At 40.7% G+C, this 26267-nt stretch overlaps 1 protein-coding gene across 2 annotated transcripts in view; it reads left to right on the forward strand.

The window, feature by feature from the left end:
* Window positions 1–26267, forward strand: part of Ctnnd2 (catenin delta 2) — a 654324-nt gene that overhangs the window by 296375 nt on the left and 331682 nt on the right. For both annotated transcript variants that reach the window (XM_035439156.1, XM_035439157.1), the window contains 2 exons: window positions 11906–12100; window positions 25734–25989. In XM_035439156.1, the coding sequence (XP_035295047.1) occupies window positions 11906–12100; window positions 25734–25989 (451 nt within the window). The remainder of the gene's footprint in view (window positions 1–11905; window positions 12101–25733; window positions 25990–26267) is intronic.

The following is a 26267-nucleotide window of genomic DNA, read 5'->3' on the forward strand; positions in this document are numbered from 1 at the left end:
AATTGCACTGTCCCTTGTTTAGCATGTCCACAGGTGATAGAGGCTTCATAATCATGTCTTGTTTCCAAGGATGTCATGATGTCTGGCTCTTCTGGGCATTCAAATATGCACAGGTTGGGACCCAAGACTTAGGATCATCTTACTGGAAAGACAGTTAGAACAAACTTGTCTAACACAGCTTGATGAGAGGAGGGATCTATCTGGTTGAAGGAAACCTAAGAGAGAGACATATGAGGGTGGGTCAAGAAAGGGTTGTTAAAAGAGGCAATTTTCAAGGTGCATTGTGTCACACATATACAAGAGATGGGTTTACATATTTCCACAGTCACATGTATGAGGGAGGAACCATCTGATTCATGAGTCTCAGGCACAGTGTTTTGACCCCATCGGTTCGTTTTCTGTTGCCATCACAACATACTTGAATCTGACTACAGAGAAGGTTTTAAAGGCTGACAGACCATGGATGGTTGCATCACCAATTTTGCCTCTGTTGGGAGCCCCTTAGGTTATGTCACATTAAGACAGGTAACCTCAGAAGGACAGGATATGGGAGAAAAGTTACATGATGAAACAGGAAGCAAGAGATTTGGAAGCCATGCATTTTGTTTATTTTTAACAACCCATTGACTCAGCATCTAACCCAGGTTTCACAAGAACTACATCAGTCATGTCCACAGGCAGCATTCTCAGGGATTGACTTGTCTTACACCTAAGCTAGGCCTTTCCTCTTATAGCTCCATCATCACCATCAGCACATACCCACTCCTAGGACCAAGCCTCCAACTTGTGACCCCTGAAAAAACTCTGTACGCAAACCATAACAGAGCCACATTGCATTTAGTTTTCAAAGCAAGGGCCGATTTTTATTTCTCAAAGAATGAATTCTCCAGAAATCCAAATAAGAGTCTTTGCATCACCCTAAGGGTACCCGAGAGAATGTGAATGAATTCTGACAGCATCAGAGACTGGAGGCAGAGTGAGGGTATGCAAGGAAATTAAAGAGGAATCAATTAAAAAGGGATTGCTTCTGGGAACAGAAAAATGAACCAAATGCCAGGAAATTTCCTTGTCCTTTGAGAAATAGGCCACACGGTGAATGAGCCCCATGGTTTGCTGGTACCATTAGTGTTCCTTCAGGGCTGCAGAGAGATGGCTAGTACACCAAGCATCTGCTACGAAATGCTTTCCTGTATAATCTAGAATGGCACAAAGAAACCATGTCATGGGAACAGAAAGACTCAGAAACAGGAATCTGTGTAGCTGGGACACCAGGACTGGGGCTGGATGCTGGCTCCCCAACAGCCAACTGTGGGGAGTCAATTGACATTGGAGTAGTTGGTGAGTTTATCCCTAATTTCAGAGGATTTTACCTTTAATACTTATGGGGTGTCAAGAAAAAACATTGAATAAGCACACATATTCCCTGCAGATTAAGTCAAGTGGACGTTTCTAAAATCTCTGTGGGATACTCCTGATATATGGGTCATTATATATTCAATGACTTTGATACCAAGAAGAAAAAGAGCAACAGATGTACAGAGTGCTCATTTGGGCTCTTAAAAGACAGCTAATGGAATCTCTGTACTTCTGGAACATTATTATATCATGTCTCTTCCAATAGATGTCAAGTCTGCAAATGTGTTGGCTGTCTATGGTAAGCAAACTAGTGAGTGAAATTGTTGTAGTTGATAAATAACCAGAAGCCATGTTTATGTTCACCAAAATGTGAATACAAAGGGATACCAGATTGTGTTAGTTAGAATTCATGCTACTATCACTATAATATCTAAAATGAGAAAAGAAAAGAAAACCTCAAGAGTGAAAGGTTTATTTAGCTCCCAGTGTCTGAGATTTCTTCCCATCATATCAGGGAGAGCTCAGCAGAACAGCTCACCCCACACCAGACAGAAAGCAGATGATGAGGTAATAGGAAGGAACCAGGGCAAGATGCCACCCCCAAGGAAGCACCCCAGTGACATACATCCTCAACTCTGTCACACTGTCCACAGTTCCTCCTCCCAAACTTCTATTGAAATCTTAAATTGATAAATGAATTAAACCCTCCATTAGGTCAAACTCCCCATGATCTACTGTGTCTGGAACCACCCCATAGGAATAGCCAGAGGTATGTATGTTTCACTGATCTCCTGGGTGTTTCTCAATCCAATCAAAACGGAAACCAAAATTAACCAGTATACAGGTCCTGTCTATGGTGAGCAAAACAATAGTTATCACCAAAAGTCAACAGAAGAAAGGTGACTCTGAGGGATATTTTTCTGTAGGGAAGGAATGTCTTTCCCTTCACCACTGAGCTTCGTGGCTCTCTAGAAAGCACTTCTGTCTTTCTTGGGCCTCTGTTGTGGAATATAGGGACACCTATAAAGCAAGTCATGGGATATCATGGGTTAATCAGCCAGTGAGCTGCCACAGGATAACCCTGGGAAATAATGTTATAACACCAGACACTACCTGTTCTGTGTGATTTGTTATGCAGTACTTTGAGAACCTTTCATGAACCCACAGCAAAGGGAATCTAAAGAAAACCTTCAACAATTTGACTAAGGAACAGGTTTGAGCATGCCATCCCAGTTTCTGCTTTGTGTGTAAATATCTTCAAAGAGACTCTCCAGCCTTGGTTTCTGCCTGCTATTCATCCTGATGGCCCTGAGGTCAAGGCAGTGGGTTACTAGAGAGGTGGAGTCAATGCTGAACTTCAAATGATAGTTTCTGATTCCAACCTTAGCTGTCTCTGTGTAGAATGGCAGCATGGTATAGGGTGGTGAACTTCCCCCCCCAACAAGAAAGAAGCATACATTCCAACAGTTGGTATGAAAAATTGAAGTCATTATTCCTTCTCCTTGGGATAAAACATGCATACAAATATGCACCATGCACATACTACACACACACTCATTCATTCAAGTTTTGAGCTCAGCTGGTTAGATAGAGAAAAGCCTCATAACCTTCTCTAGTTATTCCCTGTTGATTTATTTATCTATTTGAGTTGCTGTAACAGAATACCATAATTGTCATTATTTTTATACAATGGGAATTTTCATTTCATAATTCTGATCTAAGAACAAGGTGGTAGTAGATTTGATGTGTAGTGAAACACACTTTTTGGTTCATTGAGGGGGCTCTGAGAGATTCTAGGGTATATTTTACAGGGGCCAGAAATCTCAGGAATGAGGGCTCTGCATCGTCCCTGCTTAGCACCTTGAATTTACACTCAACTTTAGAATTTGTGGAAGATACAAGCATACTACCACAGTCTCCAATCAACTTGTTACTGCCATGTACAGCAGTAGTCCCCATTCTGGTAGACAATGCACAGTAACATTCACTCCCCTGTTGAACTTTCTAGCCTAGAGAAGTGTTACTCATACCATAGGATACTCTTCTCTAATGACTGATAGGTCATCATTATCATTTCTGAACAGAGAAATCTGAACAAATGGATGGGTGCTTTTATGTATGTTAGGAAGAAGCTAGTGTTTTAACAAGGGCAACTGGCATTCAAATGACAATATGTACCTAATGGAGAAATTAGTTAAGCTTTAAAAATACACATGCTTGAAAACAAATTCTAGAACTTTTAGAAAAAGATCAAAAACACAAGCTACAGCCTCCTAGAGCTGCATATTTCACAGTATAATTCCTGTCATCTCAAAGCTTTCTTATATACCAATTTCTACATAAGTGAAATTATCAAAATTAATAAAACATCTGTACATGAAGAGATTATAAAGTGTAAACATACAGAATTATGAATCTACAAGGTCTATATCTGGTACTTTCTCTTTGTAAATTGTGCTGTAAGTTCTTTTTCTTTTATTTGAATTAGAAACAGGATTGTTTTACATGACAATTCCAGTTCCCTTCTCCCTCCCGTCCTCTCCTACGCCCCCCCCCAACTAAAACCCTACCTATCACATATCCCTCTCTCTCCTAGTCAAACCACTACAGAAAAACTATAGAGAAAAATGCATTACACTTGCATATTTTTGAAGCTCAATGTCTAGTTCTTAAAGGAAGTTTGCTCAGCCTATGTATGATATATTGAAAGCAATCTAACTAAAGGCTGTTGTTTAAGATAAAGAATGTAAACCATCTCCAGTCATGTATTTTTAAAAATTGCATCCCAGTGTGGCTTTGCACACCTTTAATTCCAGCACTTGGGAGGCAGAGGCAGGTGGATTTCTGTGTATTCAAATCCAGTCTGCTCTCAGTAGTAAGTTTCAGGCCTGCCAGGGGCTACACAATGAAACCTTTTTTCAAAATCTCAAAAAGTAAACAATCAAAATGTGACGTAACTTATGAAAACACCTGTCTCCTGATTTCCCCTTTGGTTGAGCCAACCTCTTCTTCTTTCCACTCTAAGACTTGCCTTTGTGGCCTGGGGCAGAAGCCACAGAACCCAAATGGGAGACAGCCCTCTTCCCCTGGGATTTTGAATAACTAATGAAACTTGCCTTGAAGTATCAGCCTGCCATGCTGCTTAGATAGGAAGATGTACTGGCCCTACTTTGTTCTGGATGCTTTCTGTGGGAACACCCAGGATTGTCTATAATAATTAGGCCTGGCCCTAACAGTGCAGATGCAGTATTCAAGTATGCACCGATGAGTTATTCCAAAGCAGCAACTGAAAAATAAAATGAGATTCATTGCGTTTTATCCCCCTTTTTGATAAAGACCAGTTGTGTGTATGAGACAGACCACTAAAAACTCTGAGAACTGACTAATTAATAAGGTGCCAAATCATAGATTGCCTTTATCAGTAGTTAACCGGGAAAATAAAAAGGAAGCAGTGAGCCAAACATGTGGTCCATTCCAGCCAGGAAAGAAATATATTTGAAGCAAATTATAATAACTGCAAAACTCCTCCCAGATAAAAATTAAATTTCATATGCTAAGCTTCTTTGCTTGCCGAGTCCAAACATTTTAATTACAAGTTTGAATATACTTATGTTTCTCTATATAAAAGTATAATAATTCCACTCTCCCTGCCCTTGCCAGGAAAGGTCAGGGGAACCTGGGTAGAATCTTTGTCCAGACCCCTTTGTCAGGCTGAGTCTGAAACTGTTTTGGAAGGACACTGGGGAGTCCACAGGACATTCATGAGCCATGACTCCAACTCCCCTGACTCTGTAGCCCAATGCAGAGGGGCATCAGAAGTTTATTTCCCCTGATATCACACATAATGCTGCTCAAAGTCTTTTTATAAAAGAACTGGAGAAGGGCAGGAGGCAGGGGGAGGCAAGAGTGTCTTTGATGTCTATACTTGGTCACTGCCTGTCAGGTCCCAGGGTTTCCCAGCAAGAAGCTAATTGCAGCACAGCAGAAGGCATGCTAGGGGCAAAAGTCCATATCCTAGTGGTGTTCTCAAGGGCATTGATTGGTAGGTTTCCCCCAAAGCATCAGAAACTAAGTCTCCCTCCAAGAACATCTTTATATACCCATTCCAGAATGGATATTCGTGGGGAGGTTCTGACTCTCAATTTAAGGGAACTACTGAAGACAAAACCTTGAATGTGTACTCAAGACCCTACATCTTGCCTCAAATCTACAGTGATCATTAAAACCAGGTCACTTTTCAGAGACAGGCAGAAAGACCCAACTGTTCTATTCACTGGGTTGCCTTCTGAGGTCCTTGTCTGAAAAGAGCCTCCTGCATAAGTCTTGTAAGTCCTGGAGATAAATGCTACACAGATTTTCCCAGGGTGGAGAAGTGCTATTTGTACTTACAAAGAAAGTGGAAGATCAAGGGACCTTTGTTTTACAGGGTTTGTGCACCCTGGCAGTGCAAGGAACCTACACATGTGCGTCTTCAGAAACACATCAAAATCAAGATAGCCTCAGCAAAAACATCCTAGCCCATCCAGGTTTACAAGCCATCTGATGGATAAACACAGCATCCCTGTTTTCACCCTCTTAGAAATGACTCTTTCAGGCTGTCTGGAGAGTCATTCTAGGAGAGAAAGAAATCATCTGTGGACCTAGCCTTATGGAGCCACAGAGCAGCCACAGGATGAGTCACCACAATGAACAGAGCATGCTGAGCCAGGCTGCTGGGCACCTGCCAAAGTCCACCTGCATGGCCAGCATCCAACTACACGTTGCCCTGGGTTTTTGTTGAGGCTACTTGCATTGGCTCAAAAAAGAAGGAAGAAGGCATTGATATAACTGCCTCCAGCATTCAAGACATATACCCAAATTGAAATCCTCTATTGACCAGATAGGTGTTCACAGCTAGACCAATAACCTCTGTCTTCTCAACCAGAGGAGAAGCAGGAGCCTCCTCTGTGGGCCTGTTAAATTGTGGAACCTCACAAGTGCTGAGGTAGTAGCTGGATTTCAATCAGAACATTCATACACATGGTATTCTGAGAAACAAAGACCAGGCGAGGAGAAATCTGGCTTCAGGGACTAATGACTCCCTCTTTAGTGGAGTCTTAGACCGTGCACACATTTAACGGTGGAAAGTAAAAATGCAATAATCAAATAGCCCATCTTAAGAACACAGTGCTACCAGAGGTCACATTCCTTGTGTTTCCCATCACTCCTGCTTTGCAAAAGCCTGCCTTCCACCGAAGGAACAGAACAAAAGAAGTCTGTTTTCCTAAAAGTTAAGGAAGGAATTCTTGGGCTTACACAGAAAGTACAAGATGAAGAAATCTTTGTTTTACAGATGACTAGCTCACACAGACACCGTCACTGTAGTGTGAGGACCAATGATGATGATCACTGGAATTTTAATTCTCCTTGAAAGTACTTGACTCACATTTGGTGACAATATTCATTTGGGAAAGGGGGAGATGGAGTATAGTAGTCATAGAGAATCATTTTGGATATCTTATCAAGAAAGTGATGGGAAAGAAACCCTTTTGCCACTTTGTTCACTGTGTATCCAAGGCCTCCATGATAGCAGCAAAGCTGTGTGATGTATAGAATATGAAAATCTAGTATTTATGAGATAGAAGAATAGGAAAGACACTTTTTCTTTCGAAAAACCATCATCATGACACAGTTTCATGTCATTATGTTGAAATTATTAGGTTACAATGCAATTTTATCGTTGACTACCTATGAATTAATAATTTCCTTCACAAACATTGATCTGAAATATGTCTCTTAGTCTACATACAAAATGTATCCATATAGTTTTGCATTTATAGCATAGGAAACAGATTATCAAGTGAATTCAATGAATTGGTGTTCATTTGCAAATAAAATTTGGTTCATGAATCTAACTCAGAAGACAGGAAGATTATTCTGGATTTTTTTTAAATACTAAGATTAACTTTTGAATTAGCATAGAGTAGGAAGTAAATTTGCGAATTTCAATTTGAGTCAAAAGCCAAACCCAAGAACAGAAGTGTGCTGAGAAGGAGGAGAATTGATAACTCTTTAGTTATCTTTCTCTTTGGTTTGTCTTGTTGAGATGACTTATTCAGGAGCCCAGACTGACCAAAACCAGCAATCCTCCTGCCTCAGCCTCTTTAGTGGTGGGATTTCTGGTGTGAGCCCCTCCACTGGTTGGGTCACTTCATGGGTATTCTCAGAGCACCAGTGAAAGCCCATCCTTATATTTTCTTTTGAAATCAGTTTCATTCTGATGATTTTTTCTTTCAGTTCCACAATGATCTTTGCATCTCTATCTACCTACCTGGTGTACACTTAAGAGATTTGAGAGTAACCAAAACTATTAGATTTTATATCTTTTATATCCTATCCATATATCACATTTTCCTCTGAGTTTAATCAAGCAGCATGATTTCTTTATCTCAAGAAAAGGAAACACTATAATTTACATTTCATAAAAGTTTCAGAGAAATTTACTTCAATTAGAATGTTTCAAAATTAAATCTTCAGGTTTGTAAAATTTGGATAGTGCATGCTAGCAAAAGTATTTAGCTGTTTTTTTTTTTTTTTAAGCTAACCTATACTTATGCACAAGATGGCCTAATTTCTAGAGTCTAAAGTCCTGGGGACAAAGAACATCTGCCGCTGTGACTCTATCAAGTGCAGAGCACTTTTACACATGGTCTCTTGTTTCAAACCTCCAAAATCCCAGGCTGCACAGTGCATGTTTCTCTGTCTTATTAATACTAGAGGAAACTAGAGATAAGTTTGCTTCGGTGACTTATCCTATTTCCTTAGGGTTGTTACAGACAGATCTAGGGTAGAGTTTGCGACTGATTTCAGCTCTGCTCTCCAAAACTGAACACAGGAGAAACAGTAAAATGTTTTTCAAAGTACTATTTCTGTTGACATCTAAGGTTTTCACACCATGGCCAACACCCCGCAGCCACCTTTCCTGAGCATCATGAGCCACAGTGTCAGACTTCCCCATAATGTTTGTGCTTGTGTGATGGAGACAACACAGAGCATGGAATGTATGAAGTCTTGGTCCCTCTGGTTGGTTCTCCAGCTCACACAATTATCACAGCCCCTAGCATTCCTCACAGATGACTGAACGTTTTCCTACCCACCTCCAACACGACAGTCTAAGCCGACTGTCGATAGCCATGAAAAGACAGCTTGGAGTTCAGAGGTAGTTCTGGTAGCAGCTGCCATGCCACAGTACTGTGTCAGCCTGAGGGTTCTCTCCTGGGGCACCTCTGGGAGCCATGGCCTGCACAGAGCACACATGCAAGGCACACTGTAGCCATTCTGCATCACTAACTTATAATCCTATATGTCATGCTCACATTCCAGATGTGAGTCTTCAAACACACTTTCAGATATATTGTACATTAAAATTGCCAGTGACTGAATTCTGTCACCTCAGAGTTTGAGGAATAGAAAGAGTAGGGACACATGATAGATTTGAAATCTGAATGTTAGAGTGATAGCATAAATAAGCTATAAAATGCTGTATATTGACATTATTCTTTCAAGAATGTACTTCTGCAAGGACAGGGGAAACTATCCAGGCAATTGATCTGATATTTTCTTTGATCCATCATGTTTTCATTGCATTTTGCTACTTTTTAGCTCTGAGATCCAAAGTGTGGTTAAGGTCAAGTTCCCAGAATTGTTTGCTACCAACATAATTGGTAAGGGCACTTGACCTTGGCATTGGTGACATTTTAGAGCAAGTCGAAATTTTTCCCAGCATGTTTCGTCTTATAATAGCATGGTTCCAGTTCCTGGGAAAGATATAAGTGTTCATAAGTGGTGTTTAGCATCTGTTATGGGGCTTAGAACTCAACTGTCAAGTAGACCATGATGGCAAAAAGAAATTTTTTACTAAGGAAGAGTACATTTTGTTTGATTCAGGAGATATATAAAGCATCTTGGGAGATTTTGGTGCATATTCTCAGAACTGGTTTTCATGTACACATTTTCCTTCATATTGGCCATGACCAGATAGATATTTGTATGTATCTAATGACCCTATTTTTCTGCTGAACATGGCCAGTAATTTTTTTTTAATTTTTGACTCCTTGGCCTCTCATCTGGTCTGCAGTCCTTTTTGTTCATCTAGATAATAACTGTGTCCACCCACAAGGTCTTTAAAGTTGACCACAATGGATAAAGAAAGAGTATAAACAGTAGCCTTTTGAGAAAGATTTTCTTTTACACAACTGTTCTCATGGGAAAATACTATGAGCTGTTCATATTCTAGTATTTGATAATGCCATTCTTTAAAGCCCCCTGGGTTCACTTAATGCTTTTAGTATGTGCAGGGGTATAGAGGCAGCCTCTTGGGGGCACAGCCTTAAAGAAAACAGAATCAATTGCCAACACCCCTCAGTTAGAGACAAGACTTTTGGGACACCTCCCTACTCCATGCTTGGATTTTATCTGGCTTGCTCTCCTGTAGGTGTTGTACATGCTGTCGCAGCTATTGTGTGTTCATAGGTACAGCTGACCTGTTGATTCTGGGAATTACTGTTTCACTGTAGTTATTTACTACTTCTGGCACCTGCAGTCTTTCTGCCCTCCCTTCAGTAATGATCCCTGAGACTTGGGAGGAAAGGGTATGGTAGAGACAGCTCATTTAGAGTTGAGCACACTGTAGTTTCTCACTGTCTTTACATTGGCCAGTTGTGGGTCTCTGTGTTAATTAATGACATTATTTATAACAATATCATCATGCTGAAATTACTATTTTCACAAAAGTTAGGCTTCATATTAAGATACTGACTCCTCACCTAGCACTAGATTATTAATTTTTGAATGGTACTAATAAATTTGAAGAAATATTTGCAAACATGTCCCAAAGTCACCACCAAAGTTCACTAGCAATCCTATTTGCCCTTCACTGGGTGTGATTTCTTTCTTTGAGACTCAGAGCAAAGAAACGATGATGAAGCCACCACTCTGAGTCCTAGAGTCGTGCTTTAACTTTAGTCAACCATGTAACGTCAGAATGAAAATAATTGTTTCCTTGTTTTTTTCAACTTTAGGGATCTTAGCAACATAATCTGAGCCTACAGGAGGAAGAGTTGACAGCAGAAACTCAAGACACACTGCATTCAAATATATTCCTGGCAAATTTAAGCTTGAGATTTAGTGGGGTGCTGGCATTTAGAAAATCAGATGCAATGCACCTAATTATGCAAAATGGTTGTTTCCAATCTATCATTCATCACAATTCTGTCCAAATCTGAGATTACTTATTTATCAACAAAAAGAAAGAGCTCACCTGCCCTGATCTTTCCCTTCCTGTGAAAACCTAGTGCTTTCATTTTTATTCATTTATTTATTTGAAATAGAAATATAATGACATCATATGCCCCTTCCCTTCTTCCCTCCAATCCTTCCAATGCAGCTCCCTTAGCCCCTCTTAAAGAGCACCAAACCCAAGCTATTGAAAGGTAATTTGCAATTAATTCTCAAGATGGCTATTGGGTGTCAGTTTGGGGGTTGGGGGTAAGCAGTCATTCCAGTAACAAACTGCAGTCCCCCTTGGTTCTAATGAGCATTCTTTGCTCACTGTAGATACATAGCACTCCTCCCTGTTGCCCCAAATCTATGACATGATGCCATTGCCCTGATGTTTCTCATCTTGACATTAGCTCTAAACAAGTTTCTCATTTCCTGTCATTCAGTGCAACCAGTGTCAAAGTATTTCCTGCTGTAGCAGGCCTCCTTCCTTAGGATTTCCTCATGGCTCCCTGTTTGGAGCTTTGCTCCACAGTAACACCTTTCCCAGGCTATAGGGAAGGTTGTAAATAAGGCTTCACACATTCTAAAATGCCAAAACACTCATAACCACCAAGTGTAAATAAGCCAGTTAGCTAGAGCATTTGGATCCTGCAGAGGGAGGCAGACTAAATGCAAATGCTTCACTTTGGTTAGCCAGAGGGAAAGGAAACTGGATACAGAAACCTTGTCCTTAAACATCTGCTTGTCTCAGGGGTAGTGGCCACTGTCCATCCACTTTGCCTCATCCATTGTCCAGGGCAAAGCCTGCGCATGGCAACAATTTCTAGTTCCGTTTTCAAGAGTGAAGGTCTTCAGGAAGACATCCAGATGACTTCACTATGGGAGTCTATTCACTCCCTCACCATTTAGAATCATAATTTGTCAACTATATCAAAATGATGCAAGGACTTTTAAGATTGTCCATCCATCTGATTCCTTGGGTGAGGAGACAGGCTGCATTAATCAGGTTCTAAGAAAAAAAAAAATGTTCCCCTGGTCCTGTTTGGTGTGGATTTATTTGAGAAACCCCAGCATCCATCCAGTGACATCAGCTTTGGGAGCAGAGCAAGGCAGCTGCATAGGGTGATAAGCTGATTAGCCTGGCACATTGCTGCCATTTGGTTATTCATTTGCTTTTTATTTCTTTTTGGAGATTTCAATCATTATGCCCTTCCATTCAAATATTCTTGGATAAAATACTGTTTGGATGTTGGCTGAGTCTTAATGTACCCATGTTCATTTATTTCAGCTGGGTCCCGAGCCTCGTACAGCAGCCAGCATGGGCACCTGGGCCCTGAGCTTCGAGCCCTGCAGTCCCCAGAGCACCACATAGACCCCATCTATGAAGACCGAGTCTATCAGAAGCCCCCTATGAGGAGTCTCAGCCAGAGCCAGGGGGACCCTCTGCCACCAGCGCACACTGGCACCTTCCGTACGAGCACAGGTGTGTACTGGGGAAACACTGTGGACTGCCCATTGGGCATGGGGTTATGGATCTCCTTGGAAGCCAAATAGTTGTTCCCAAATGAAAGTTTGTGTGTTTATGTGTGCATGCACGTGTGTATGCTTCTATCATCAGTATTTTTGTTGATGATTCAGAGTATAACTCCAGTTTAGCTACCTACTTATACTATGAATGATGGAAGTACAAAGGGAATTGTAAAGTTACTATAACAAGTAGAAAAACCAAAAAACAAACAAGAAAAAAAAAACCATAATTGATGTTTTCTGTGCCTTAGGTAGTTTATTTAATGAATATAAGTGCTCCACAAAAGCAGTGAGTAGCCCTGTCATGAAATATAGATCATTACTTTGGTAAGTCAGTTTTAATGATGTAGTCTACCTTTTAGCAAGCTTGGAGATCAAAATATTTGTTAGAAATGTGACATATTTTGAAAGGTAGATTTAGAATGTGTTTCCTACACACTGATAGACGAAACCATTGTGAATTGTTATTTAAATGCTGGAATTGGATAATTGCTGAAAACTCAATAAACCATGTAGCTCTCCAGGATTAAATATATATTTTTAATTGTACATAACCACAGAACACGTGGGGAATGACAAGTGTTTCCTATGACCTGCAGCCATCTGTAAAATAATCTAAGGCTATGCTTGTGTTCCTAATGACACCGACTTTAGTGATAAATAGAGAAAAATTAGAGAGTTGTTGAGCAGCACATTCATTCTAACACCTCTGTCTCCCAGGAAGGCAGCAGAGCTGTCTTGTGGGTTAGCTGCAGGTGAAGCTTACCCCTGCTGTGCATGCTGAGAGCCATGGCCTACGTGTGTGGGACAGCTGTCCCATTGGTCCAAAACTTAACTGATGTCTCTGTTACCTCAGAGCATTGTAGCTTCTAGTGACCACTGAGTACAGTGCAGTGACCTTGTTAAACAGCGTGTGATGCTGAATTACATGTTTTGGAGTCAAGGGACGCTGCTGTTGTGGTTGATTATGGACATTTACATTTCAGCAACCCACAGCATTGAAAGAGGAAAGGCTCAATATACTCCTAGTGACTCCATGAATGCCATTCAATGTTAATAATATACATTTAGGCTTAGATAAAGAAGAACACTGATTTCTCCCTGTCAGGCGTCTCACTCTCAGCCTGCTGTGTCTGCTGCTGTCTCAGGCTGGGCCACTTGAATATTTCTTTCTGTGCAAATTATCAATTAAGATAATTTTATTTCCATGTATATACCTTGTGAAAAAAAAAAAAGGTGACAACCTCAGTGGTGTTGGACACTTAATTTGAATAAAAACAGACAGCAAAAGAAGTCTATTGAGTCCCTGTTCTATACATCTCTTTAGGATTGTGTTTTGTTAGTAAACTTCTGAAGGTTTAGTCAAAAATTAGCATTTTTATGGCTTGCATTTCAAGCCATAGAAAATGTGCAGACTTAAATAAAAGGAAGCTATTTCTGTCGGTTACTTCTCTTTTTTTATTACTGGGACAAATTACCCAGCCCCCATCTCCCATAAAAAAAAAAAAGAAAAAACACCTTAGAAGATAAAAGAGTTTATTTCTGCTTATACTTACAGAAGGGACACAGCCTATCATGACTGAGGAGGCAGGCATGGTGGCAGGAAGCTGGCTGATACACAGGAAGTAGAGAACCAGAGCAGGAACAGGAAGTAAGACGAGGCTATAAACCCTCAAAGCCCACCTACAGTGACACACTGCCTCCAACAAGGCTACACATCTTCAAGGTCCCACAGCCTCCCATACTCCACCAACCGAGAACCAAGTGTTCAAACCTATGAGCCTAACAGTAGTATTTCTCACTCAGATCACCTACGGTTTTATTTCCTAAAGCTTAGAAAGTCTAAGCCTGTGATAGGCAGACAATGGCCCGCAGGCCAAATCCAGCTTGCCACTTGTTTCAGTGACAAACAAGAGCTAAGACTGATTATTATGTGTTTCAGTGATGAATAATGTTTTCTGATAGGTGGCAGTGATGTGAAATTGAAATTTTAGTGTCCATGAGTAAAGCTTTGGATGGAGCCCTCACTCATACCTTTAAGTGTCCCCTACAGCTGCTTTGGGAGTGCAGAGGCTGTGACAGACCCCATGCAGTTCATAGACCCTGACTTTTTGCAGAATGTTTACACACCTATTCCCCCGCACCAATGGAGAGACATCTTGAGCAAAGGAATGCTGTGCTTTTCTCCCTCCTTTGAGGGCAACCAACAGTCTCCTCGAAATGCTTCAAAGGGACTATTGCAATAACAACCCTGACAGGGACCTGGCAAGATGTAGGAGTCAGAGGTTTGACACCACATAGCAGCTGGCACAGGGGAACTTGACACAGTTTTGAGCAAGTGTGATGATTCACACATGCTGTGAGCAAGCGTTTCTAAAGGCTCATAGAAGAAGGAAGAGGAAGTGAAGCCACAAACCTCAAGACACAAGACTCCAACCCACCCCTGCCCAGGAGGCCTTGTGCCTGTATCTGGCCTGCTTCATGCCCTCCCACTTTTCTAACTGCAGAACCCACTCCTTTAGAGGCTGAATGTTTAAGATGATGCCTTTAATACACACATATACATACACACACACACACACACACACACACACACACACACACACACACACACTACTCCTATATTAGAGGCATGTAAAATAATATTAAGTTGTATCTAGTATAACATATACCCCCAAATAGAAATTATTAAAAAAGCAGAAGTTAAAAATAAGTACAAAACAGCTAGAAGGAAATATTCTAAGATTACTTCTTTGTATCCATGGTCATTTTATTCATATTCCTTGTGATGTGCACACCCTGTGTCCAGAGACCACTGAAACTGAGCTAAGACACTTCCAGGGCAAAAATAACCTTGCCCCCTAGGAGAAGGGGCCACAATCTAACGAGGCCCTTAGGTTTGAGGTACTTCCTTAACAATTCTTAGCTCAGATTGATGGCTGATGTGACATGAGCAAGCATCCTTACCTTCCTGCCTTTCAGCGACAGGGAGCCAGCTGCAGCTTATTCATTTCTGTCCCCCCCCAAACAATTCAGACACTAACAAAACAGAAAGCTCCTCACTCTCGCTGCCTGCACCCACTCTGGAAATAAAGATAAGGGGAGAGTGCATCAGTGATTGGGGAATGAGCACCTGGTGCTGAGAGCCAAGGGTGAGGTCTTAAGAGCGAAAGCAGATAACACATAGACACTTTCAGGGACAATCTTTGGTGCATTTCATGTAGTTACTAATACTGTGGCTGGGGTGCAGTTTGATGTTTGTTGTGTCCCTCATAAAGCAGACATGGAGATGTTGGATCCAAAGTTACTAGGGTAATTTGGAGATAGTCTTCGAAGTGTCACTTCTAGGCTTTCTTGTCTTAGATCCTGCTCTTGTTTAACCCCTTGTTTATAAATACCATTTGAGAGCAAAACAGATTCATTTGTTATTCATGACTTTGGATATTCTGTTATTAAAAAGGTATCTACTGAGATCTACTGGACACACTGGCTGATCAGAGTGGCTTATAGGCTACTGCTTGTCTTTGAGCACATTCCATATCATGAAGTATCCTGAACATGGAAGAAATTGTGTAACAAAGGATAGGAATGCCTCAACGGTCAGTGTCGTGGATCTGTTTTCGACTAGCTTGGTCTCCCAAGCATTTTAGGAACTCAATGGCAACTGTCTCCTTATCCTTCCCTCTTACATGCTAACCTCATCTCTCAGCCACCTTGGTGCTTGACTACAGCTGACCTAAATAATAAGCCACTCATGAGCAGAGAGATTTGTAGGAAGATAACTGAAAAATAAACAAACAAAACCAAAAATAATGCCTGCAGATGTTGAAGGGAAATCATGTCAAGACTATGAACTTCCCCATTATAAGAGATGTCCCAGGATTTTCTCTTGTTACTCACTTATCACTCACTTTTCTCATTCTTTCCCACCTCCTTTCTCTCTTTCCTTTCTTCTCAGCTTCTAGATATAAACCACACATTTCCGTTACTTTTATATTACTTTTATGTGGGCACTAAGTCTCAGATGCAAGCTTAGATAGTACCACCTTTCTACTTTTGCATATTCAAAAAGTCCCATGAACTCCGGAGCTACTCATAGGCTACCTAACTCTCTAGTGGTTGACCTCATGAATATGTGTTTAGATACATTCAGGTTCATGTTGGAGCATCAAGAAGCCCAGTTTTCCCTCTTCATCTCTCCTCCACTATGGGCTTGTGGATGGTAAAACACACAAACAATCCATTTTTCACAAAGGAAATGTTTGGATTCTACAAAACCAAGCAGATGAACAATCCATTAAAGCCATACCAGATACTGTGTTCTCCATCACCCCTTACTGAAGCCTCAACTCCAGACATTGTCTTGCCCCAGGCAACCAGGCCACTGCAGGGCAGAGCTTGCTCTCTCTTCCACCCAACCTAGCAGAACCATTCAGGCTGTAAGAATGACTTTGGCAGCCTCACTGGTCCCAGATGTGTTATAAGTGCAAGTAGAGATATCTGAATCAGTAGTGGCTCCTAGTCAACTAGGATGCCAGGGAGTGTCCCATCACCAAACATAAGAACTCTTCCTCTCTTTGAGGACCTATAAATGTGGGTGTTGAGATAAAAGGAAAAGAAAGTCACGTACTGGCAAATGACAAAGTTAGGCTGGAAGATAATTCCTTGAATATAGCTGTCTTCATACCTACATCACATTGGTAGACAGAGCAGTGCTGAAAAGAATTGACGCCAAGGATGATTCATCAACTGAGCAGTGAATACAATATTATTTATAATTTTCACACAAGGGCTTAACAGCACCAGAGGTTGAAACTTAAGAACAATTAAGATGTCAGCAGAAGATATACCTTGTGGACCTATAATTGCAGGCTAGAAGCTTGTGACCCCCATTGTAGACATTGTCTATCAATTCAAATGGCTAGAAAGCTATAGAATTTATTTGTATGGCCATTCCAGTTCTTGGCTGTGTTTCAGGTTTGTAGACAAGTGAATTGATCAAGACCAGAGCACAGCATACACTTGAAGTGGAAGTGTTTATTTTGTACAGAAAAAAAAAGGCCACAGCACCTGTAGCCACAGTTCTACTGGATTCCAGCCTATGCCCTTGACTGAGGTTTTCAGTTCTCTAAGAAACTTTGCTTGAGTAGTTAACTTTTGCAGTATTTCTTCTTTAACTTCTTGTTTAACAGGTAGATATTTGCATGCATATAGAACATGATATGCCTTTAAATTATAGGAAAATACTTGATGTAAAAAGTCACTTAGTCCTTAAGGTAGTGAAGCATCTTGATTCTGTTCTGCAACCATACACTTTTTACAAGCATCTCTGACTCCATGTTGAGCCTCCTGTAAAGTCAATTCAGAATGGGCTGTCTCTAACTTCCTAGAGATGGGCAACTAGGATATCTGCTGGTGTTCTCTCTGCAGTCTCTTCCAGCTTCTTATCCTATGTTAGGTTTGCTCAGCCCCTTTGAGTCACCTTAGGTAACATAACTCACTCCACCATGAATATATTAGCATTTCCCTATTCAGCTATGCCATTTTCCTCCTCATGGAAAAATACTATCCAAAATCTTCATCCAGGACCATTCCATTTTCACTTGAAAGTAATTTTAGCACAGTTCTTTCAAAGTGAACAGATACTGATGAATATTTAAATAGAGCAGATAATAACTTATGATAAAATCATAAAGATTTATCCAAAATGTGATATACATACACATATATATTTATCACTTGTATTTTAATTTTCTTTGTATTTCCTGAAAAATATATTATCTTTCAAAGCCTATGGGCTGTATTTTCTGAGCATAACCTAATAGCTAGTTTCCAGCAGATCAAATGGGAAGAAACGGTCAGAGAAGGGTCAGCAGGCCTGGGATTTGGTTCCCATTCTACCCATTCTGTCCTCCACTGTCATTCCCCTGTGAAATGAAGAGGTGGCATCAAGAAATGGTAGCATTTGCACAAGTTGTTGTTCGCTCTAAATGAGGCAGTATGTGTTGGCTCATCACGGGTGTCTGCACAAAATGAAACCCTGCATGAGGATAATATTATTATTCTTTTCTCGTCTCTAGTCAGGGAGGCATTGCTATACAAAACTGAAAATGGGCTCAGGGTGTTTAGAACACAAGGCTATGTTATCACCCACTGGTGGCTACAGCACACACTCTGTAAATGGGAGGAAATAAAAAAATGTGTAGCTGGAAATATGCATATAAAATTATATGGAAGAATATGTGTGTAAGGCTGTGTATGGATTCATTCACTTCCCAGTGTGACCATTCATTTGCTCATATTTTAATTTTTAGAACAAATTCTACAAACCTACTGAATCCTACTGTGTATAGCTGTGTCTGGACTGATAGTCAAGAATAGCCATTCCTAAATATTGAAAAAGATCCTACTAGTTATTTTTTTCTGTTGATCCATATTTTAAATACCTGGTTAAAAAAAAAGAAAAAAAACCTCTTAAGGATTCTTAGAGCTGGACTTGAAGGGATGGTTCTGGAGTTGAGAGCAGGTGCTGATCATGCAGAATTGATTTCCAGCACCCACCTGGAAGCTTGCAGCCATCTGACACTCAAGTTCTGGGGGACTCAGCATTTCCTCTGTGTACCAGGCATACATGTGATACACAGCTATACATGCAGACAAATAATTCAAACATAGAAAATATCTGAAATACATAACTATGTCTAAAATAGTGTTTGGAATTCTCTTAGCTATATAAAAAAGAACAAATAGGATTTTGCTTAAAATAGGATTTTGTCCCTCTTTCTCTTTCAAACCTATGTTATATTCATCCATGATGACTGTATCTGTGGCATTCCTACATCTGACTTTACCTTTCATGGACATTTACCCTCTGTTTCCCATAAAAGCAGTGAAAACATCCTGAACATTAGGTCATAAGGATTCCACCAGGAGTATAGTTCTTGAATAGCTATCCATTGATTATAGTCTGTCTCAGACTGTGTTAAGTGAAGAAACTTGGAAGACACTTAGAGTTCAACTTTGCTGAGAGCATGCCAGAATGGGGGCCATTTTTCTTCCCCCATTCTGAGTTTTTCTTCCTGAAGTAATGGACTTGAGAACTCTTGACCCCACATCACTAAGTCATCCTCATGCTTTGACTAGAGGCAGTAGTCCTTAATTACCTTCTTGTACATTTCTTCTGCATTAAATTATCTAGATAATACATGTAAATACATGCTGAGTTTTCAGACTTATCTGTATATACAAATACAGAGAGAAACACTATGAAAGGAAAAGTATCAGCTCAGGACCCCCAAGACTAAGTTCTCAGCATAATGAAGATTGGTTTGCACCAGAGGGACAGAGGGCAGGGAATAAGGGACAAAGACAGGAGATAGAGTGTGAGGGAGAAGTGAAGGGGACAGGGGAATGGAGGCAGGGCTATTTGTCTCAGAGAGGGACAAAGGATGCCTCTTGATAGTGATAAGACAGATGTGACACATAGGAAAATGGCAGTTTATAAATGTACAAGGGGAAACCCTGTGTTAGGATGAGGTGTTTTATTTTAATTTGGTATGTTAATTATATTAATCAAAGGGGGCTTTAGATTGCTGGACTTCAATACTTTCTTAACTGGACCTTGGTAGTCAGCCTCAGGAGGAGGAAGTGGCCAAATAAGGATATAGACCTTAATGGCTAGCTTTAGGAATGTCATATAATGGTTTTTAGCAAGGAGAGGGAATGGGAAAGGAGGTTAAGGCCTGCCAGAGCCATGCTCAACGGAGTAGAAATAGCCAGAGTCCCTTCACATGAGGCTGGAGAAATAGCTCAGCATTTAAGAACATGGCTGTTCTTTCAGAGGTCCACAGTTCACTTAACCAGCACTTACATAGTGGCTTGCCAACATTGTGACTCCAATTCTGAGGGAGAGTGGGTCTGAGCTCCTCTTCTGGCCTCTGCAGTCAAAAGCACCCTCATGGAACACAGACATGCATGGAGTCAAAACACCTGTATATGTAAAGAAAAAATGAAAAATATATAAATATGTAAAATCAAGGGTTAAAAAATACAAAAAGAAAATTGCTTTGCTTACTCCTTGTTGGACTCCACTTTATATTCCTCACAACAGTTTCTTACCGTGTGCCCAGATTCCTGGTACTCTCCCCTTGTTTTATTCCCCTTTTCTGTAAACAATGCTTGTAGCCATCATTCATAAAGCAATGCTTGGCTTCATTAACCAGCATACAGTGTTCCTCTTTCAAATGTAGCACACAAAGCATCTCTCTGTGTTGCCTTGGCAGACGAAGGTTTTATTTGTGTAGCTTTCTGAAAACACACATAATTTCAGCAGTGGCATAGGTGTCTGTCGAAGTGACAAGTCCACTGCAGAAGAGGCAGCTTCTTCAATCTCCCCAGAGAGGCTGGCAGCGCACTGAGTCCTAGGAGCTCATGGGAGGAGAAGGGGCTGTTTGCAGAGGAGGTGAGAGGAAAGGGGCAAGTTTACAGAGCTGATGAAGTGCCAGCCCCTCCAAATGTTTGTCAGGAGGTTATTAGATTGGTTGGAATGACCTGCATGGTCAGTGGAGCTCTAGAACTCAGACTTAGTGGCAGAAATGTAGGGGAAGGTGCATTTAATGAAAGACTTCTAATGCAGGAATGGTAGCTGTTTATTCATGTTAACAAACAGGCTTGATTTATATGAGATATACTGAGAGCTAAATAGCTCAGCAAATCAGAGGGCAATGTTGAGCCCTGACTCTTACAGTGCCTTCCCCACTGTCATCCATGTAACCCCATAAAATGGCAGTTGTGGCATTATTAGTTTTCTGAATCAAGGTTTTGTTATGTAGCCCAGAATGTCTCTCCAGTATAGATCATGGTGGGCTTGAACTCATAATCCTCTTGCCTCAGCATTCTGAGTACTAAGGATAGAGATGTCCATCACTATCCCCACTCAGTTTCAATCTTTATAGTACTACTACAAATATTAATTCATTCAGTGTATTCTGTATACCAGATATCTAAAACAGTGATTACACAACCCCATGGGATAGCTCTTAAAACATTTGCCCTAAATATAAGGAAGTCTATCATTGCATTGCTGGGGGTTATGACTTCTCACAAATTTTGATTTCCATGGTCACAGGATCTGTTCATTACATCAACAAGCTGTTGATGTCCTCTTTGTACTGATAAATACTTTATTTTCATGGCTAGGACATTTGAATTTAACAGCACAAATTTGAATTGTAACTTTTCTATCTTGAAATTCTCAAAAACTACCTTTCTCACTGGGACCTGCACAGAGATTTAAGTGTTTATCAGGGTCTGACAGGGTAGGTCAGCAGGTGATGTGCTTGCCGTCCACCTTGAGGACCCAAGATTGATCCCCAGTATCCCATGGGAAAAAAGCTAGTTGTTGGGTTGTGTATCTGCTACCTGAGGACTGGGGAGGCTGAGAATTAGGATCCCAGAAGCTCAGGAACCAGCCAGCCTAGCTGAATCAAGGAGCCCTATAGTCTGTGAGAGATCGGTGTAAAAAAAGCACAAAGCAAGAGTGTCCATTCCTGAAGAAAGACACTGAAGGTTGACCTCTGCCCTTCATATGTATGTTCACTGACATGCTCACCTTCCCAGGCCACATCTGCATACATGCATGCATATGTACATGTAAACATATGCATTCACAAACCCTGCCTCTCTCCATCCCATTCTCATGTTAATGGATGATATCTTTGAAGGGCCACTCATCAAAGTCACATCTACCAAAGTCAAAATTATTGTGACTTAAAATAAATACATAACTTTGGAAAGTTACTCAGATTTTATAGCCCTCATCCTCATAGACTAACTATCAATGATGAGTCAAGATACTTTAAAATTAAAACTAATATATGCATTCTTAACTTTTGTCTACTGTAAATGAAAAAGTCAGATTTTTGAAATTTTTATATATCTTTCCAATATATCTATGTAAATTCAATTTTATAAAAATAACATAAATTAGTTTCCACACCAATCTATGATAATTTTTCCTGTGTGATATTCGGATGTTTAATTCCTGTGAGTAACCCATGTCTTCTTCTACCTTTAGTTGACATTCTAGCACCTTTTTGTTATTTCAGATTTACTTATTCTACTCAGTAACTCACAAACCTTTGTCTTGGAGATTCTAAGTGTGGCCTAGAAGTTTATGTTCATAGCAGTCATAACATCTGGAGTCTAACTACAGGGGCTTCAATTCATTTTCTATTAGAGACCAACTTCTCATCTGTAAAGTTAAACTGGCTTGCTTCCCTTCTAACAGGTTGTTAAGGAAATGTAAGTTGGTCAGTGGAGCACATAAAACAGCAGGAGCACTCTGTGTCCAGGGCAAGGACCTCCCCCTCTCCCACCCTAGGCCACATACATAGTTCCTTCATGTAGTGTTGTAGAATTCAGCATTGGTAATGGAGTGATGGCTCATCAGTGTAGTATTTTCTCTATGTTACACACTGGATGCTTTTCCTGTGTAAAATGAAAAATTATCCCAGGAGACCATTTTGCTCCCTTCCATCACTGCCAGCATTTCATCTTGGAGAAACCAGTCACCTTGTCCAAAAGAGAAGACTGGAGCTGGGGTCCAGAGCTGATTTCTGAAGTCTAGCTAGAGCTTAGTGAGCTGCATGGTCCTTACCTGGAAAAGCCACAGTGAAAATCAAATAGGGGGCTGGAGAGTTGACACAGTGGCTAAGAGCACTTGTTCATTTTGCCTAGGACCTGGCACTCAGCCATCTACATCTCCAGTTCTAGAGGATCCAATGTCCTCTTCTGATGTATGCAGGAACCAGGCACACATGTAGCACACAGACATTCATGCATGCAAAACATTCATATACACAAAATAATAAAATGAAAAAAAAAACAAAACTCCAAACCAAATAGGAGCCTAACCTTCCCCACCACTCCTTCCTTACAAATCTAGGCTTTGCCATAGTAGATTTTCACACCTTTGCACTTTTGGGGCCTATTACCCTGCATTCTTCCCAAGTTTGCTAGTCATCAGTGTTTTTCCCCAACCCTTCCCTTTTCTGCTAAATTTGGTGTCCTTAGTCTGATTGGGAGGCAGTCATTTCATTTGTCTTGCCTTTCCTAGCATTAGTTAACAAACATTGTTTTAAATATGTAGGTGTGTAATATGAGTGTGGATGTATGTGTTCATGTGTGTGTAGGAAGAACATGTGTTTGGTGTGGAAAACAAGCTTGTGTGCTGTTCTCCTTTGAGACAAGGTCTAGAGCTCACAGACTAGACTGACTGACCAGGGGGGCAGCAGGGGGAGCCTTTGTCTATAGTCCCAGCATGAGGATGGCAAGCGCCACCTCCTTGTCCAGTTTTGTCTCATGGGTGCTGGGGATTGAACTCAGATTCTCCTACTTTCATGGCTAGCATTTTACTGGTCTTTACATTTTAATATTATTTCTTGGTCTCTACTGCATGTGCCTTCTTGTGTGAACTACCAGGTTTAATGTCAAATACATTCTTAGAAAAGAATTTATTTTTGCCTGTAAACAATTTTCAGCAAGAATAAACACTAATGCTTGGTTTCCTGGGTGAAGAATGTTCTTCTATAAAAATGAGGCAATTGTACTGAGTTTCTCCTTTTTCCCTTCAATTTTTTGACTGCTAAACACAACTGTTGAGCAAAACGAGATTTCATTTGTGTCTTTTTTTATCCAGAATTTAAACTATTCTGATTATGATATAAAGTGTATCCTCCATGTTATTTAAAATTTTTATTTATTTATTTATGGTGGCTGACGTGCCACACTTGCAGCCAAATAAAAAAAGAAAAACTTACATAGTAGAGTATCCCCAATCTTTAAAATAGTACTTCTTAGAAAATATGGGCACTTTTCTTAGAAAGATTTTTCATAGATATTTCAATGTTTTCATCCTGTCATTTAGCCTTTTACTCTAATTTTTGCTCATCATACAATAAATGTGGTAATGCATTGTTTATGACCTAATTAAGCCACTGGAGACAGAATTCAAAGCTAGCCACAGCCATAGAAGCTGGGCAGAGGTGGCACATACCTTTAATCGAGGACTCAGGAGGCAGAGGCAGTATTGAAAGTTAGTTGGAACAGTAAAATTCTGAACTCATAGGTTCAAATCTTGACCTCATAGGGGAAGTCTCTCCTCCAGTTTACTTTCAGCATTTATTGTTTTGAAAGAATTCTGTAATGCTCTTAGCAATTGTCTCCTTGATGTGCCATAATTCCCTTTGTGTTGCATTTGGCATATGGCCCTTATGACAAAAATTAAATATGCACTAAGAAATAATTCCTGGGAAGTCAAAATTGTGCTGTGTGACTTGGAACTGGAATCTAATTCCATGTAGCAAACATGGGGTATGGCTTCCCCTATGCAGACATTTGCTATAACTCAGCATCTGCACTGATCTAAGATGTCACAAAGCAAATGTCCTCACAGTGATCGTTGCTGGAACAGTAAATAACTAGTCAACTCCCACTCATAAGAAAGACACATTATTTCCATTTTATATGTCAATTTGACATTAGATGTGAATATTTTTGAAAGACAGATTAAAAACAGTGGCCTGACATTGTCTAAAAAGGCCTCAGGAAAGAAACAAAAAACCGTGTTTGGAAACAGTGAAACTGGTTTTAGTGACTTGTGTGAAATGTTCTCAAAGCAACCTAGACATGTTGAAAAGATGCAAAGACTTTGGGGAAAGCCATGTCAACTCCTTACTCTCTGCCTTGCAATTGGGATGGCTTTTTTCTTTACCCCTCATGTCTACTGTCTCCCAAGTGCATTTGTTCCTTTGAAAGTCTTACTGAGAAGGAGACACATGAAATCTTTAGGGGTTTACTTTTGAGAAAATAGAACAGCCCAGCATGGGATGCTGTGGTACTAATTACACATATCTGAGCCCTCCTCAATGCCATCCACATCCATCCCCAGTGCATACTCTCCCTTCCCCTTCCTCTAGTCTGAAAAATGATTTAGCTGCTAAATTTATTACAAACTCAGTAAATTTAATGTAATATCAATCCAGACAACCTGAATCTCTCAACCAGGACAGACAGACAGGAAGGAAGGAAGGAAGGAAGGAAGGAAGGAAGGAAGGAAGGAAGGAAGGAAGGAAAAGGAAAGGAAAGGAAAGGAAAGGAAAGGAAAGGAAAGGAAAGGAAAGGAAAAGAACTAATTGTCCATGCTTCCTTATAAAATATTTATTTTAACCAGTGCTGGAGATCAAACTCTGCCAGAGCCAAGCCCTGGCCCAGATTTTAGTTTTGAAAAAAATGTTCACATGTTGGATGCCTGTGCCTTCCCTTTGATGTTGGTTAGCAATGAACTCCCAGCAGGGGTGCTTCCTCCCTCCCAGTATTTTCCACTTGCCTCTGAAACAGCATGTGAATTGTCTTTTGACTAGATAGCATTGACTATGTTGGGTCAACTGTGACAGATTAATTTTGTTCTATTCTTTCGAACCCCTATTTTTTTTTTAATGTGTGTAATGTCCCCCCCTGCCTAGACCTGGTTAACCGTTTCTGTGAGCAGGTCCTCAGTTTTTTACTTTGTCCCTACTTTCCTGTCCTAGCCCCATCTTCCCCCGGTGTCGACTCCGTCCCCTTGCAGCGCACAGGCAGCCAGCATGGGCCACAGAATGCCGCCGCAGCCACCTTCCAGAGGGCCAGCTACGCTGCTGGCCCAGCCTCCAACTACGCAGACCCCTACCGACAGCTGCAGTATTGTCCCTCCGTTGACTCTCCGTACAGCAAATCTGGCCCTGCCCTCCCACCCGAAGGCACCTTGGCCAGGTCCCCATCCATTGACAGCATTCAGAAAGACCCCAGGTGGGTAAAAACATATTTATTTACTCTGCGATGTATAAAGAGGTTTTGATAACCCAGTCTTCTCTTGGAGCGCTCTGTGACGTCATTGCCTTCGTCTTCTTGTGATTGGCTGAGAATGAAAATACTGGCTTTTCTTGGGTTTTACATTTTTTTGTTTGTTTGATGTGAAATATGGACACATAGGATGGGCTCCTGATTTCTCCCGTGGGTCCATGCCCAGAAGTAAAACATAAAGAACCATTATAAGAACAACTTCGGATCTGGAGGGGGTCTCCTGT

This window comes from Cricetulus griseus, chromosome 2 (genome assembly GCF_003668045.3).
Source record: "Cricetulus griseus strain 17A/GY chromosome 2, alternate assembly CriGri-PICRH-1.0, whole genome shotgun sequence".
NCBI lineage: Eukaryota > Metazoa > Chordata > Mammalia > Rodentia > Cricetidae > Cricetulus > Cricetulus griseus.